The sequence below is a fragment of the Corapipo altera genome, unplaced genomic scaffold (assembly GCF_003945725.1).
Source record: "Corapipo altera isolate COAL_440 unplaced genomic scaffold, ASM394572v1 268, whole genome shotgun sequence".
Classification (NCBI taxonomy): domain Eukaryota; kingdom Metazoa; phylum Chordata; class Aves; order Passeriformes; family Pipridae; genus Corapipo; species Corapipo altera.
In genome coordinates, this window is record NW_020884901.1 from 9,109,883 (window position 1) to 9,127,679 (window position 17,797).

Sequence of the window (17,797 nt, forward strand, 5' to 3'; positions counted from 1 at the left end):
TCCAGAAATTCTCCTCTCAAAGGTTGACTTGGCCATTTGCACTGGGAAAATCCCAATATTGTTCCCAGCAGGTGGAATCAGACACCTCACAGTAGCTTTCTGGTCACTCTCATTAACTCCCAACAATATTTCCAGCTAATTTAACGGCAGGATTCGATTTCTTCACCTTTTGCAAGTAACCAAACCACAGGCAAAAGGAGCTGAGCCTCCCAATTACCTCTGAAGGAAAACTGAGATGATTTGGCTTCGCTGTGTTTATTTTGGTACTTCATATAAAGAGGGCTGGAATATTTTGGAATATCTCCTTCAGTATTACAGCTTTTCTGGACGGGGAAAAATTAAGGTCTATTCAAAGCCTTCCCAAGCCACTCAAAACTATTAATTCAGGAACAGAGCAAATGGAACTGTGCAAGTCTTGGCTGGAGGCCTAAACGTGGTTATAAAAAGTATATTGGCTTAACCGAGTCAAGAAGTTGAGTTGACTTTACCTCCAATTTTGGAACGATTTTGTAAAGTCAGGGTGTAGAAATGACGTCTGCCCCGTTCCCTGAGCTCTCTGAGAGCTCCTGCAAGGCTTGAAAACCAGCAGATGTTTTGCATTGGAAAGCACAAAATGAGGACAATCCGGGATTCTTTCCCAGGTCTGTGGAATCATGGAATGGTTTGGGGTGGAAGGGACCTCAAAGCCCATCTCATTCCAGCCCCCCAACCTGCCACGATCCCAGGTTGCTCCGACCTGGCCTTGGACACTTCCAGGGCTGGGGCAGCCACAGCCTCTTGTTTAAATCTGATTTTGTTTATTTTCCTCAGCATCCTTTTATCCCAGGAAGCCAAGAGAAAGCTCTCCCTTGGCAGCCCCTGCACCTCCTCCTCCCCACTGAAGGTGCTTCCAGCAGCATCTCCCTCTTTGGGACAACTCCTGGGAATGGGATGGCCAGACCAGTATTCCCAGTATCTCTAAGGGGTGTGCACTGGGAAGGTTTAAGAGAGATAAAGTGCTCACTTTATATACATTGAACACATTAAAGCTCTTAGAAATCCAATTTCCTTTGGTTTTGCCCAGTTCATGCTTAAATCCTGTGTTTTCACTCCTTTCCTGATTAACTCTCAGCCCCCCCAAACCACCCTGGATTCCCTTATTTCTCTCTCTCTCTCCTTTTCTTTGAGCCCAAGGCTTTTACCACCCCTAAATCCAACAGTTTCCCCATACTTACCCCTCCAGAGTGTGACACATCTGGAAAAACAGCTGCTAAATGCCTTTTAAAATTCCTTTTGAATGCTTTTCCCCAGAAAAGTTTACAGAAAGTTGGAATTTGTAACAAAACCAAAGGTGATACGAGAAATAGAGCTGTAAATACGCATTAAGTCTATGTTTAAAATATTATCTCTATAACAAAAATATAACAACACTTGTGCTTTTTAACCATGCAGCATCTTTCATGGAAGGATCTTAATCTGTGGGAAGTGGAGAAACACTGTAATTCCCTTTTTTTTGGGACAAAGAGGAAACATTGAGAGAGGTGATCAGTGAGTGACCAATTCAGCCCAAATCACAGAATCATCAAACCACAGAATGATATAAGTTGGGAAAAAAACCCTCTGAGATCAGAAAGATCAGGAAGATCTTAGATCAGAATGGTGAAAAAATTAATTCTGGCCTTAAACTGCGAAGGGCTTTTAAATTGTGGGAATTTTAGTCCCACTTCTGAAAATGTCAGTGATTTCAGTGGAACTGTTCACACTCTGCCAGCATCAATAACATCCCAGCAGAGCATTAAAGGGAACAAGGTTAGAGAAAAGCAGAAAATTGGATGTTAATAAATGACATATTCTGCATTAACAGCTCGGCAAGTGAAAAGGTTTGGCCCCTGAGTGACTCACAAAATGTGAAGTCTCTGCTCGGAGTTAATGGAGCGAGAAATCTCTCTGTAAACTTCATATTTGTGCCTCTGATGGGTGGAAAGTTCCTGAACACAGAAACATTAAAAAAACCCCACATTTACTCTCATTTTTTCCCTTGCAGGTGTGTTACTCCTCCCACAGACCTTCGGCAGAGCCAAGGCTATTTCTTAAGGAGCAAACAGGCACTCCCAAGTTTTCAGTCTCATTAAGAGACAGGATTGGATTTAAAAAAGGAGGAAAAACCCCCCTCCTTTTTAGTGCCTGCCAAATACCCACAAAGGATTGTCTGTGTTCCAGAGCACGTGCTGGTGAAAACCTGCTTGGAGATGACAAGCTGTGAGTAAATGTGGGGTATATTCAGGCTGGGAGCAGGGATGGCTTTGAGGTGGTTAAAATCACCCACAGCTCAGAGAAATGCAGGCATTTTGGGGCAGGTTTGCATTTAAAGTTGCCCTAAATCATTTAAACTGAGGTTTTGAAGCAGTTTAATTGCATCCTAGCAGGGAGTTTGAGCTGCTGATTATACAAACACTTTTCTGCATCTGTCTCAGCTGAAGGGGGAAAAAAAAAGAGGAGGGGAAAGATTGGAGGAGCTGGAGGAATTCAAAATACAGAGGAGATTCATTGCAAAGTAGCTCATGGGGAGGCAAATGGAGAAAAATTAGTAGAGGTTTAAATTAAAAAATAAAAGTCTCCCAACAGGCAAATTCTCTGGGTGCAGAATATCAAGGAAATTCCTGTGACAGAGCATCTAGAAATGAGAATACCACAGTCCCCAGGGCTGATGGGCAGCAGCTCCTTGTGGGCAGTGCAGAAAAGCAATATATTAAATCAAGCAATATATTAAGTCAGTCTTGCTCTAGAAGTGGTCACAGGTCAGGGCCATTCCCTCAAATTTAAAAAATTCCTTAAAATCCTTTCTTTGTTAACCCTGGGATCCATCCCAAACCTGTGCCACGGGTGTGAAACTTTCCCTTTGAGTAAGGAAAGCAAAGAGATAATACCCACAAACTAAACCCTCCCCTGTGTGCAGGAACCATGCCCCTCCTTGAACACACCCAAACATCAGGAATTTTCTCAGAGGCTCGTTGGGAACCGAAAATGCTTCCAAACTTTGGCTCGTTTCCTTCTGATTATTTCACATCTCATGTTTCAACTGCGAGTCTAAAAGCTGAAATATCATTTAGAAGATCAAAGTTGCCTCGTAAAGTTCGATGTCATTAGAAGGGGGCTTCCAAGGGCAGAAACGTTGGGATTAATGAGAAATGGCTGCTTTAAAAAAATGCCATGTTTTCAGCAGGAACACCCTGCTGGGGAGTGGGTGGGCAGAGGCAGGTGACGGAGTCGGAGCCTGCAGGACTTGACTCAGATGTGACACATCCTCTGCCGTGGCCTGAGGGATCTGCACAGGGTTTGGGAAACCATTAAGGTGGTTCTGAGCCAGAGAACCCCTGCACAAATGAGGGGTGACGGGGCAGAGCTTCCCCCACCACCTCAAAGCGCAGAGATCTGCGTGATCTCCAAACTGGGGTGCAGAAACCAAAGGCAATGAATGAACAGCTTTTCTACTTGGTCATTTGGATTTCCCCTGGTAATTTTTGGCTGTGTGGGGAGGGGGTGGGTTTTGCTCTCATGGTTTGTTGGGTTGTGTCTGTTTGAAGGAAACTCCCTTTTAACAACATCAGGTTTGTTCATCTCCACTGCAGTTGAAGCTTTTACCACCAGTGTCACCTTGGAGTTGTTTCCTTCCGGAGCTGTAACTCCTTAAAAGAGGCTGTGTGTGTGTACAGGTACAATATTTACACCCCAGTGTGTCTGTCTGTCCCCCAGCAGGGTCAGTGTGTACGTACCAGGCAGCGGGGTCGTACTCAGCCCACACACGGACAAACTCATCCAAGTGGTGAGGCCCCAGGATGGAGGAGTCCCTTGTCAGGTATTCAAAGTTGTCCATGATCACAGCCACAAACAGGTTCAACATCTGCAGAGAGGGAGCAAGGATGCAGTCAGGGAAGGGGGAAGGAAACGGAAGAAAAAGGAAAGGGAAAGGGTAAAGAGAGAAGAGAAAAGAGAAAAGGGAAAGGGGAGAAGGGAGAAAAGAAAAGAGAAGGAGGGAAGGGAAGGAGAAGGAGAAGGAGAAGGAGAAGGAGAAGGAGAAGGAGAAGGAGAAGGAGAAGGAGAAGGAGAAGGAGAAAGAGAAGGAGAAGGAGAAGGGAGAAGGGAGAAGGGAAGAAGAAAGGAAGAAGAAGGGAGGGAGGAAGGGAAGAAGAAAGGAAGAAGGGAAGGGGGAAGGAAAGAAGAAGGGAAGAAAAAGGGAAGGGGGAGAGAAGAAGAAGGGAAGGGGGAGAGGAAGAAGAAGGGAAGGGAGAAGGCAAGAAGAAGGGAAGAAAAAGGGAATGGGGAAGGGAAGAAGAAGGGAAGGGGAGAGGGAAGAAAATGTAAAGGGGAAGAGAAAAGGAAAGGGAAAAGGGGGTAAGGGGGAAAAGGAGAAAAAAAGGAAAGGGAAAAGAGAAGAAAAAGGAAAGAGAAGAAAAAGGAAAGGGTAGAAAAAAATGAAAGGGGAAAGGGGAGAAAAAAGGAAAGGGGAGAAAAAATGAAAGGGGAAAGGAGAGAAAAAAGGAAAGGGGAGAAAAAAAAGGAAAAGGAAAAGGAAAAGGAAAAGCTGGAAGGGGAGCAGGCATGATTCCCTTAACTGGATGTGTACTTCCTTCAAGAAGCAGCCCAACCTCAGAGAATAAACTCTCCAAACAGAGCCCTGGGTCCTTGGGGTGCTGCTGCTGCTCCTCCCCTGCACACACTGCAGGGCCCTTTGCCAAGGATTTTGACTGGGTGCTTTTCCAGGTCCCAGTGGCTGGTTCTGCCCTCCAGTGTGACCCACCCCAGCACCCTGAGGAGTCAGCCCCTCTCCCTGCCCCTCTCCCTGCCCCTCCCTCACCCCACACCAGCCCAGAGCAGCACAGGGGCTGCAGCAGCTGCTTCTCCAAGCAGACCTGGGAACTCTTCCAGCACTTCCACATGGAGACCAGAACAGCAAGAAGAAAACCCATCCTTCAGCCTAAATGTGCTATTTTAGACTCATAACAATTGAAACCTTCCAAGATCCCCAGAAAGCTGAGGAGCAGGACACACAGAGCGCTCCTGTCCCTGATGGCCACTAACCCAGAGCCTGGCAAACACCTCTGGCATAGAAAGGTTCTGCTCTTATTAAAGCCAAGGGAAGAATCACAAGGATTTCAATGGGAAAAGATCAAGCTGCAGCCAGCAGAGTGGGAAAGCAGGAGAGAAGAGATGCTCCTGGGCCAGATAAAAAGACCTGATGGGCACAAGGCTCCTTTCTGCCTCTCTCCTGTCTTCTGCAGGGAGGCTGAGCTGCTGCTGTCAGTGCCGTGCTGGGCAGGGAGGGCTGTGGCCAAGCAGCCTGTCAGCACAATTAAACTCAATGTGGGGCACAATTAAATTGAATATGGATGTCATTAAAAGAAAATCAGGCAGTGGAATTTGGGCTTTGTGCAGTTTAAAGGAATTCATATCCCCGTGTGATCTGGAGGGAGGAGGGGTCTTGGCTCTTGCTGGGATGCACCAGTACAGACGAGCTCAGCCTGTAATGAATCACCACATCAGCACCAAAGCTGATCAGACACTCCCCAGAGCTTTAGTCCATGTATTTTTACAGAGTCACAGAATGTGCTGAGGTGGAAGGGACCCACAAGGATCATCCAGTCCAACCCTCAGCCCTGCACAGGATCATTCCCAAGAGTCACACCCTGTGCCCCAGAGGATCAGCCAAACCCTCCTGGAGCTCTGGCAGCCTTGGGGCTGTGCCCACTGCCCTGGGGAGCCTGGGCAGTGCCAGCTACTCTCTGGGGGAAGAACCTTTGCCTGGGATCCAAGCTGAGCCTGCCCTGACACAGCTCCAGCCATTCCCTGGGTGCTGTCCCTGGTCCCCCCAGAGCAGAGCTCAGTCCCTGCCCCTCCTCTGCCCCTCCCCAGGAAGCTGGAACTGCCATGAGCTCTGCCCTCAGTCTCCTCTTCTCCAGCTGAACACCCCAAGTGCCCTCAGTGTCCTCCCACGGCTTCAAATCAAGGCCCTTCCCCATCCTCATTGCCTCCTTTGGACACTCTCCAATGGCTCAAGATCTTCCTTCCTTTGTGTCCCCCCAAACTGCCCCAATGTTGAGGTGAGGCCACCCCAGGGCAGAGCAGAGGGGACAATCCCCTCCTTGGTGCCCCCCAGGACAGGGATGTCCCTCCTGGCTGCCAGGGCACTGCTGACTCAGGGCCAAGTGGCCACTGACCACAACCCCCAGGGCCCTTTCCTGGCACTGCCTTCCAGCCTCTCATTCCCAGTCTGTCTGTACATCCAGGGCTGCCCCATCCCAGGAGCAGAATCTGGCACTTGTTGAACTTCCTCTGGTGTTTTAAGACCCCCAGCAAGGCTTCTGCCCCTGCAGTGTGTGAATTCACTCCTGTGTGAGGCTCATCAGCTCCAACATCATCAAACAGCTCTGGTGGCTTTGGGCAACCACGAGGGTCCTTCGTGTCCCCCCTCCGTGGGTGTTTGTGCCCCTGTGCCACAGCCCAGACAAGCCCCAGCATCTTGGAGTCCCCATGCAGGGATGGGGATGCCCAAACCAGCTCTGAATGAGCTGCTCAAAGGCTGCAAGAACTCCAGCTGCATCAGCAGGGCTCACTCCTGTCCTGCAGGTACCTGACACATGGCACAGTGTCCCCAGAGCATCCCGAGACAGCAGAACTTCTGAGAGTTTGCCCCTTGATCCCAAATCCCTTCCCACTGCTCCCAGCTCCAGCCACGGCTCGGTAAAGTTCCCCCTTCCCTGCCTACAGCTGTTTCTAAAGTTTCCTGGACATTCTTAACTTCCAATTCGTATTTTCACTATAAATTTCAATTGATCTTTTTCTCTGTCCCTTATATTCTTAGCTTTCAATTTATATTTTTCATAATAGATTTCAATTTATATTTCTCAACGTGGATTTCAATTTATCTTATTTTTCTCTCCCGCAAATTACAGGGGGGAAAATTATGTCGAGCTGCACGTCCACACAGAGCCAGAAACATCACTGGAAACCAAATACATTATCCAATTTCCCCTCAATCTATGGCATATCATTGAGAAAACCATAGAAAAAAGTGCTCTCCTGGCAAGGCTGGGGCTCTGCAAAGCTTGTGGGGAACCACATGGTCAAGTGCTGAATGCATTTTAAGGGATGAGTTACAGCCCAATCCAGCTGCTTGGCTTGCCACTGCCTATTTTTGGAACTTTTACTGCTCACAAGGGCTCTCCCCTCTGCTGGTCCAGCATCCAGGGGTTTTTCCAGGAGCTCTGACCCAGGGACAGAGCTGCTTTTGCACAGCTCCAGTTCTGCTGCTACATTTTGGCCGGGATGGCTGATCCAGCCAGGGAGGGCTCTGGGGGGGGTGTGATGTTTGTTGTTGGGGTTTTTTTTAAACAAAAAGCTTGAAAATAACACTGAGAACGTCTGATGTCGGGTTAGGGATTTGCACAAGGGAAAAAAATCTGGTTTTAAAACTCAAGAGTGCTGAAGGAATCACTAAGTGGAGCATTAACTTCGTGTAAGCTTTCAGGGCTCCAGGTTTTTTTAATCTATGCAGGAGAAATAATCCACGGGGTGTCAAAGGAGCAACAGCAGTGGGACAAAGGATGCCAGTGGGGGCTATTGAAGTTGGTGTGTCTACATCCAGCTCCTTTTCCTGGTGGAAGGGTTCTGAGGAGAGCAGGATTAGCTGCACAAAGCAGCCAATCTGCTGTTTGAGAGCAAACCTGGGGCAGCTCGAGACGCTGCTTTTGGGTCCATTTCAGAGCCTTCATCTCTTCCTGCTTGAAGCTTAATTGGGTCCCTGTCCCTGGTTTTCCATTCCTCTGTCCCCAGTGGTGCTGGAAAGGGAACAAACCCCCAGGGGCAGAGGGATGTTTGTGGATGTGCCAGTGCTCAGGGAGGGCACTGGCACCTCTTAAAGCACCTCTCAAAGCACGGGCACGACCCAAGCACTGAACACTCCCATGTCTAAAAGCTTTTCTGGCAGCAGCAAATGATTATTGCATTTCTTTGACCAACAAAACAGAACACAGAGCATCAAATGAGTGTGATGCTCCCAGCAAGAGCTTCTGAACCAGTGTTGTCTCACCCTGCCCTCCCCAGTTCCCTTCTTCAAAGGCCTGTGTTACAAATCAAGACAAAACCGATTAGTGCTTAATTCCAGATATTAGACCCCCCCTGTGAGAAGAAAGATAAATCCCTTCCCTTTAAACTAATGACTAAATGATCTCTTTGGGGATTAAAGGGATTTTATCACCAGGATGGTAAATGGGGTTTAGCAAAGCTGACTGGTGGTGTTGGATAAATTATAATTAGGGAGGAGGAGGAGGAGGTAAAGGGGTGGGGAGTATTTGGGGGGATCCACCACAGCACCCCCACTTTGGGAGGGATCAGGACCAACTTACCAGGAAGGAGCAGAGGAAGATGAAGGACACGAAGTAGAAATAGGCAAAATCACTGCCACATTCCTTCTTGGTGAGGCCAGAGAGGGGATCACAGGCTCTGTTGCTCAAGCAGGACAACATGATCTCGTGCCAGGCTTCCCCCGTGGCACTCCTGGGGATGGGAGGGCAGAAGTGAGTTTATCCACCCCCTTCCCATTACAGACCCCAGGGGCAGCCACCTCGCAGTGTTACTGTGCCTAATTAACTAAATTAATTAGGTGGAAGGTTGTGTCCAGGTGGAGAGACTGTATTTACACTGGGAATTTGAATTACCAGCCTGCTGATGTGGAAAGAAAGGAGAATAACATTTCCTTCCATCACAAGGGGGGTAAAAGAAGCCAGACAGGCTGAGGTAGGCTAAAAGCTTTATTGCTTTTATGGAGAATAAAACCAGATTGATTTTAACATGTCCAGTGCAAATCTAAGTAAACAGAGTTTAGATTGTTCCCTTTTGAAGCAGCCAAACACTTCTGTCCTAGTGCTGGCTCTAAACCCAGTGGAGATGATGGGAAATGAAATCAGGCTTCTCCACTTGAGTCTCTTATTTTCTTTATCAGGCAGATAAATTCCAGCACGGTCTGGTTGGTCACAGTGCCATGAATCTCTTTTTCATGCCAGTCTCCTGGGTGTTTTCATCATTTCCCTCCTCCCCCTCTAACTTCTGCTGCTGAGAAAAACAGCCAAAAGGAAAAGTTCTGGAGTCCCAAAGGGTTTGTCCTCAAAATAAACCACCCCCTGCAATGGCTTGGATGTCAGGGGATCTCCACATATCAGAGTAATCTGATTCCTTCCTCATCCCAATCCTGCTGCCCCTCAGTCCCACTGTGGCCTGTGAAGGGACCACGAGGTCTGGCCACGAGACTGAGTAATTATCCAATTTTATTAAAATGCAGGGCTTTGAGCTGAGTGATTATTCTGAGCTAGAGAGGGCTAATTTCATTTCCATCTGGCTTCGCAGAAACTATGGAAACCAAATCCCAGGCAAGAGATCCAGTTACAAGCTCCACATAATCTGCAGAGCTGGGGTTAACTGGGGGGGGTTTCCACACCCCCCCTCCAAACTGCCCTGAGCTGGAGCAGGACCCAAACTTCAGTTTTGACAGGTCTGAAAATGAAAATCTTCGGTGAAAAATTAATTGCTTGGGTTTGAATTCGAAAATGCTTCATTTCCTTGCAGAATGAACCCAGAGGGAAACACTCACACTCCGAAGCAGAGGCAGGGGGTTGGTGGATGAAGTGTTAAAATGACCAATATGAATGATTACCAAAAAAAAAAAAAAAAAAAAAAGGAAAAAACCCCAAGCTTCATGGCAGGAAACCCATCAATCAGTTATATGGGGGGGACTGTCCTATATTAAGCTTCTGCCTGAGCTGCCAGGGGGTGTCACAGCCCTGGGTGACACGCTGTGGAGATGATGATGTGTCGACAGATCCGCCGAGGAGGAGGAAGCAGGAATGGCTGCTTTACTCAGATACCTTTCCCAGAGGATGCCCAAGGCTCAGCAGCCAAACAGAGACTTTTTTTCCTGCTCACATGCAAGTCAGGTGGTGTTTTATTACCCCCTTCTTACCTGAACAGAAGCATCAGGGCTTGGAGGAAGGTGCGGAAGTTGTTGTGCCGATTAATGGAGGTTTCGTCATCTAATGCAATGTTCCCAAATACCTGCCATGGGAAAGAGAAGGGATTCAGGCCAAACACACCCTCCCATGGATGTTGTCAGGAAAGGCGGATCAAGTGGAGTCGAGTAAAAAGGCAGGGAAGTAATTTGTTCTGGTGTGAGGGATCTCAAAAGCTAAAATAATTTCTGTGCTGAAGAGGGCGATAAAAATATGTTGTGGAGGTCAAATGGGGGAAAACACCAGGTTACTGTGCTTTGTGTTCACACAGGACCTTTCCAACAGTGCAGCTCCATCCCAGGCCAAAACACTTTAGGATTTCTTCTCAGAAAAGGGCAGTGTCTGGGCTGCTCCCTGTCTCAGCCTCTTGATGTGTCCACAGCCAGGGGAAGGGACATCTCTTCCCATGGGAGACATGGATGCCCATCCTGCTGCTGGAAATGCAGTGGTACAGACTCATCCCCACAGCTGGTGTGTCTGCTCACTCTCTTTGTACACCCAGGACCATGTTCAACTTAAAACATGACAATAAGAGTACAAAAAGCGGCCCTTTTTTCCACTTCAAATTTCCCTGACACCAGACAAGAAAAGCCTTTTGCCTCATGCTGAGCCAGCTGAGAAGGCGATAACCCAGCTGCTCCCTGAACAAACCCAGGCTGAGTGTGGGCAGAAGGAGAGCCAAATGTTTTACCTGCATGCCAATAATGGCATAGATGAAGAAGAGCATTGCAATGAGGAGACACACATAAGGCAAGGCCTGTGGGAAAGGAGAAGGTGGTGTTAATGACAGCAAAGGCACAGCACCCATGAACATTTAATCCGTGGGCAGGACTGTGTTTTGTGGCATTTGTCCTTCAAGTGAAGGAGCTGGGAGGAGAATGTGAACAGCTCTGACAACAACACCCCTGGAGTCACAAATTCATCAATCCCAGAACAGCCAGGGCTTTCCAAAGGCTCTCTGTATATCCTTGCAAGCAGGGAAAACACAACCCAAAGCTTCCCAGGGAGCACTGGAACTACCAGCAGGCCCTGGCACTTTCTGTGCATAATTGTATGAATGTTAATTTTTAATGACCTTGCTGTAAATGTAGCCTGAGAAAAAAAACATATCCATCCCAGAAACGAGTTGCTGCTCTGAAACAGGCACAGATTGCAGTCCCAGGAGGACAAAAAGCTTCTGAGTTTTACCAAGAAATCAGTGGAGGCTGCGATGTAATTATGTCACCCAAGCTGAGAGTGATAGCTGCTTTCCACTTGGGCTAAACAAATGGGTAATTAATGCTTCTTAATTGGTAATAGCTGAAAAAAAGGAGAAGTCTTGCCATAGGATTAGCCCATGTGGTGCTGGGGGCAGGAGAGGGGTTATACAGCCATGGGGGCCCAGTGGGAATCACAGAATCATAAAATATCCTGAGTTGGAAGGGACCCACAAGGATCATTCAATCCAACTCCTGGACCTGCACAGACACCCCAACAATCCCACCCTGTCCCTAAGAGGATCATCCAAACCCTCCTGGAGCTCTGGCAGCCTTGGGGCTGTGCCCACTGCCCTGGGGAGCCTGGTCAGTGCCCAACCACCCTCTGGGGGAAGAACCTTTGCCTGAGATCCAACCTGACCCTGCCCTGACACAGCTCCAGCCATTCCCTGGGTGCTGTCCCTGGTCCCCCCAGAGCAGAGCTCAGTTCCTGCCCCTCCTCTGCCCCTGCCCAGGAAGGTGGAACTGCCATGAGCTCTGCCCTCAGTCTCCTCTTCTCCAGCTGAACACCCCAAGTGCCCTCAGCCACTCCTCCTGTGGCCCCTCCAGACCCTTCACCATCCTCATGTCCCTCCCTTGGACACTTGCCAACAGCTTTAGATCTTTTTTTTACATTGTGTCCTCCCAAAACTGACCCCAGCACTTGAGGTGAGGCTGCCCCAGGGCAGAGCAGAGCAGGACAATTCCCTCCCTTGCCTGGCCAGTGCTGATGCCCCCCCTGATGCCCTTGATGTCCCCCAGGGGCAAAACCTGAAGGAACCCTGGGGCAAAAGGCTGATGTGGTTTCCGCTGGACACCTTTGCACAAGGATCAAAGACTGAGAGCTCAGCTGTGGGGGACAGACAGACAGACAAACAGCTGCCCAGGCAGTGCAGGAGTGTCCCGTCTCCATTTCAGGGCAGCTCTCTGCACACACCCTTGGAAAGGGCCAGGGCTGAGCCCCTCTGCCAAGATCCAGCCAAGGCTACACAGTCCAAGGACACTCTGCTGAGTGGGAACATCTGCCTGGCAGGGACTGGAGCTCTGCCCTTGTGTTAGAGCCTGGTATCAGTCTTGATTTCCCATTATATGTTCTCCTCTCTGCCTTCCAATACTTGAGCAAGGCCCATAACCAGAGTTAAAGCTCAAAACAATGCAGAAACGGGCTGCAAAACAAAAATAAGCAGCTTTGGGGCGTGTGGGCTCTTATTTAGGTGTGGAAAAGAGCTGGCTCACAGCTAAGCATGGACTGAAGCAGTGCTCTGCTATAAGACAGCTGGTTTAGGGTCACTTGGAGCAGAAGTCGCCCCTGGGCCTCAACGTGCTGAGTCTTGCTGAGAGGGAAGGGAAACCAGGCCAAGCAACTGCCTGCACTTCAGAACAAAACCTCATCTTTTTAAAATCCTCCACATCATCAAAGCCCAGCCCTGTGTTCTGCAGCTCCCCAGTTGGTGTCACCAAACCCCAGTGGTTTGGGGTTTGCCTCTGCCACCTTCTACCACGCCCAAATCCTGGTGAAAGCAATTTGACCTCCCACTCGCTGCAGGCAAATAACAGTCACCAGGGCACCACTTCCTTATGCAAATGCTTGAGCATCAAGGCTTTGCCACGGGGATTTTGGGGTGGCTTCAAGGGCAACCTGAGCTCTGTGCACCCACTGGAATCTGCACCAGCAGCCTTTTGGACTCATCTTCCAAAATGCAGCGTTCAGGGGCTGGTCAGTGCTACCCAGTTTGCTTCCCTGCAGAATCAATATTCCTGTGATGGAATGGTGGTGCAGAGGGAATTCCCTCTGTTTGATCCCCAGCGGAGGAGGCTGCGGATGCGCCAAGCGCGACCCACGTCTCTCAAACTCACCTTAAAGGACTGCACGAATGTCCAGAGCAGGATTCGGATGGTGTAGCCCTGGCGGAGGAGTTTGATGAGTCTGGCTGCCCTGAAGAGCCTCAGGAAGCTGAGGTTGATGAAGTTGTCCTGCGGAAAGTAAAGGTTTTGTGTCCTTCAGAAATTAACGCGCTCGGAAACCACAGCCCGCGAAAAAAGAAATTAAAATTACCAGCTTCACGATCTAAGCAGCAAATCGGCCACCAGAAAACCTTCCAAAAGAAACATTCGTCAGTGCAGATCACTCCACATGCAGCAAGAATGAGAAAATCCCTCTCCACAAGAGCCCTCCCCTCTGCTACTGGGTCAATGACAGAAAAGGCCCTTTCACGCTGTCCATGGAGGTCAGATTTGCTTTGAGAAAGGCAGATTTTTCTCCCCCATAAAGACTCGGGGAGAGGGAATGGTGCCATAGTTTCATTTTGTAAGGAATGAGGTTGTTTGGACGTCTTGGTCAGCTCTGAACCGAACTTAAGCCAAGACAGGCGTGTACAGCCTGTAATGTAACAAAGAAAGGCATTGTCCAGTGAAGATTCAAACATCCTTGAAGGAATGAGGATGTTTGCCAACCTGCAGGTTTTAGATCTGTTTATACAGAGAGTAACTGGACAGGTTCATCAAAGAGAAAGGGCACCAGAAAGACTTGTTTGGGAGATGGATCAATGGCAGCGAGTCAACTGGGGAGGTTGAGCTTTCAACAGCAGGAGGATGCCTTAGGAACCTGCTGGTTTTTCAAATTGCCATTAAATGTGTCTTTGCAGGTGGATCAAAGAACTGCTGGAGACAGATTCAGATTTCCATTTGTTTTGGATGATTCTCCCCACCCCTCACCCCATCTTTTTTTTTTTTTTCTTTCCTTCAGGGAAAAGAGGTTTCTTGCCCCAATGAGCTAATCTAGAGAGGGTTCTTTCCAAAAGAAAACATGCAAAAGCCAGATCCCTCTTGCCCTCCTATTTGAAAGAGATAAAAAAATATTGCCCCTTTCCATACTGATCCCAATTCACTTATTTGTGAATCTCTGTTCACAGCCACTTATTTGACTGAGTGAGCTAAAGAGAGAAAGCATCCCGCTTTAAACTAGCAAGCAGTGGAGCAGAAAATATAATCATAAGGAGCTCTTGTTGGTAAAGATGAGCAAAAATAGTATTTCCCTTGTATTATTGTTTTACCAGGAGACACCCAGTCACATTGAACTGACCCACGTTTCTTGCTCGTTTGGCTACAGAGCTCATGCTGAAATTGGGGGGCTTGTTGGATCTATTCATTTCTTTAAATGCCAACTCAGTTTTGGGGCCATTAGCATTGCATTCCACCAATCCCATCAAAGAGTCCAAGAAATCAGTCTCAGGCATGCACTCGGTTTCTCTCAGGTTAAAAACACAAGCAGCTCAGAGTTAGGCACAGACCGTCAATCAGACTCAGTCCTCAAATAAAGAGAAAAGAGAAAAGCACAGGTATGTTCCATGAAAGAGCAGGACAACACTGAGCTCATTCCAGTCAGCAACAGAACCAGCTCTGGCAGGCAAAGCACAAGCAGGATTCCCCTGGGTTGTTGGGGGGCAGGAGAACAGGCACTCGGGATGGAACGCTTGTCTCGGAGCATCAGCTCAGCTTTGTTTCACTCATGGCTTACCTTCCCTTCACCACATTCCAGCTGGACTCACCTTGGCACGAAAGGGCCCGTGGGGCAGAGCTGGCACTCAGCTGGATAAGGAGGTGCCATCACTAAGCTGGTCCCTGTCCCCCTGTTCCCCCTGCGGGGCTGAGGAGCTCCACAGGGCAAGGCAGAGCTTTGACCCAGAGCCTGTTTGAACCATGTCTTCCCAACAGTGGGAACGAGACCAGACCTTATGTGGCATTCACAGCACTTTCAGGCCTGGAAGGCTGACACAGTTTAAACTTCAGAGCAATGCTCAAGCCAGACCTTTCCTGTGCTCCAGCCTTATGCTCTTCTGAGGAGCACACGGACAGTGTCTGCGGGATCCATCTCTCCTCTGACCCTGCTGTCCTTCCCTCTTCTCACGTTCCTGCAGCTTAACAGCAAGAACATTGTCTTGCTCAGACTTTGCTGCAGCCTCATAATCAGGGCTGACAGGATGCTCAACATCTGCCTTGGGCTGGGCTGCCTGAGAGGTTGTGCTGAGCACAGGCTGTGCTTTGTACATGGAAAACGGGGATAAATGGGAAAGGGGTTCAAAATGGTGTAGTTATGCCTGCAATGCCCCATTCCCTGGGATTTGGAGGGACAAACAGTCCGTACAATTTTTATTCCCCAGCCTCTAAGCCTCCCTCTTTGACTCCTGCAGTTCCTAAAGCGCAGTGGGATCCCTCACAACCCAGGCAAATCCCCCGTCCCCGACGCCGGGACGGTTCGAAGGACAGTTCTCTGCTGTGGGGAGGCCAAATTGCACCCGCTGGGGATGGGTGGGAGGGCTCTGCGTGTGCCACCCCCAGCACACCACGGAGAAAACCCGTCCTTCGACACCTCAGCCCTCCAGGCAGGAGTTAGAGTCACATGCAGCTGAAGGGGAAACTCCACAGTGCGATATTTCTCGGGTACAACAGTGCTTTGCATCGATTCTCCCCCCACTCAGCCACCCCTGTGATGTGTCACATGATTATCCAGGTCATTTTTCCCGGGTTTTTTGATTGCTTTCCTGTTGCACAGATGCTCACGGCTGTTTGGTCCCCACAAGAGGCACCAGAGCTTTGGGATGGTATGATCCACCTGACAGATCCAAAATTATGTTTGGAAAAGCATTTCCCCCTGGCCTGGCCCTGTTTTCCTAAAAGAGGAAGGTCTGGTACTGGAGGTACCCAGTCACCAGCCAGGGCCTGGGCACTGCCACCACTTCCCACCACAGGAGCTCAGATGAGTGATAAATCCCTGAAAGAACTGCAAAGCAGGAGGGAAACAGGGAGAACAGACATCATGGATAACAAACTGGCCTTGATTGCTGTCCTACCATGGGCAGCCTCATCTTTTACCCTTTGTTTTCATAGAATCACAATTTGGTTTGGGTTGGAAGGGACCTTAAAGCTCCTCTCATTCCACCCCCTGCCATGGGCAGGGACACCTTCCACCAGCCCAGGTTGCTCCAAGCCCCATCCAACCTGGCCTTGGACACTTCCAGAGATCCAGGGGCAGCCACAGCTTCTCTGGGCAACCTGTGCCAGGGCCTCCCCACCCTCATTGTAAAAAACTTCTTCCCAATATCCCATCTATCCTTGCCCTCTGGCAGTGGGAAGTCATTCCCTGTGTCCTGTTCCTCCATCCCTTGTCCCCAGTCCCTCTCCAGCTCTCCTGGAGCCCCTTTAGGCCCTGCAAGGAGCTCTCAGGTCTCCCTGGAGCCTTCTCTTCTCCAGGTGAGCACCCCCAACTCTCCCAGCCTGGCTCCAGAGCAGAGGGGCTCCAGCCCTCAGAACATCTTCTTGGCCTCCTCTGGGCTCCAGCAGCTCCATATCCTTCTTCTGTTGGGAGCCCCAGAGTTTTCCATATGGAAAAGGAGAGAAGCCATGAAGAGCAGGGTGTGCAACCATCGCCTGGGGCTGTTCCTGCAGCACCCTCAGCAGCAGAATGATCTGCCCAGCACAGGAGCTGTGCTCACTGTCCCCAGGGATGCAAAAAAAGCTGCTGGAAGAGGCATCTGATCAAGGCAAAAATGGGATCGCTCAGGAAGCTTTAGCATTTCTCTTCATCTGGCATCGACAAGAATTAACTTATTCTGTTGAGGAAGTGGCCTTGTTCCCATTTAAATGTCCATGGTGTTGCCAGAAGTGTTCCCGAACCTTGCACAGGGCCCTGGCTTCCTCTGAAGCTCAGGGAATCCATTGCTGATTTTAGGAGGATTTCTGAAGATTTTTGCTACACTCATCTGTGCCTTGAGGACTCTGCTATCGCAGTTACATCATATCATCCTTCCATCCTGATGGAATGCTGGAAGAATGATTTTCTGTGTGTGATGCCCAGATCTCTCCTCGTTCCCTGCTTCACAGAATATCCTGAGTTGGAAGGACCCACAAGGACCATCCAGTCCAGCTCCTGGCCCTGCACAGACACCCCAACAATCCCACCCTGGCCCTCAGAGCATTTTCCAAACCCTCCTGGAGCTCTGGCAGCCTTGGGGCTGTGCCCACTGCCCTGGGGAGCCTGGTCAGTGCCCAACCAGCCTCTGGGGGAAGAACCTTTTGCTGAGATCCAACCTGACCCTGCCCTGGCACAGCTCCAGCCATTCCCTGGATCCTGTCACTGCTCACAGAGAGCAGGGGTTGGAGCTGCCCCTCTTGAAGAAGCTGCAGAGCCTGGTGAGCTCAGATTTCAGTCTCCTCCAGCCTTCCCTTGAACTTTGGAGCTCTTGATGCACTCACTGCAGTGTCCCAGCAGCAGTGGAAGGAAGAAAACATCTCAGGAGGACAATGTGGTTCTCCAAAGACCTCACTGGGATGCCAGGTGATGGGAGGAGCCTGGACTCGTCTCTGTGAAACAGCAACTGCAATCCTAACAAACAGCAGGGTGAGCTTTGAAATCCTTCACCTGAACGTGGACCAAAATTTGGCCAAATCGAGATAAACTGGTTTTTTTCCAGTATATTTTCACAGCTCATGCCAGAGCACTTTTCTGTGCTGCCTGGGCCAGGGGTG

At 49.4% G+C, this 17,797-nt stretch overlaps 1 protein-coding gene across 7 annotated transcripts in view; it reads right to left on the reverse strand.

The window, feature by feature from the left end:
- Positions 1 to 17,797, reverse strand: part of CACNA1B (calcium voltage-gated channel subunit alpha1 B) — a 125,984-nt gene that overhangs the window by 32,241 nt on the left and 75,946 nt on the right. For all 7 annotated transcript variants that reach the window (XM_027650162.1, XM_027650161.1, XM_027650160.1 and 4 more), the window contains 5 exons: positions 13,130 to 13,246; positions 10,729 to 10,794; positions 9,992 to 10,083; positions 8,382 to 8,532; positions 3,753 to 3,880 (listed from right to left, as the gene is read on the reverse strand). In XM_027650162.1, the coding sequence (XP_027505963.1) occupies positions 3,753 to 3,880; positions 8,382 to 8,532; positions 9,992 to 10,083; positions 10,729 to 10,794; positions 13,130 to 13,246 (554 nt within the window). The remainder of the gene's footprint in view (positions 1 to 3,752; positions 3,881 to 8,381; positions 8,533 to 9,991; positions 10,084 to 10,728; positions 10,795 to 13,129; positions 13,247 to 17,797) is intronic.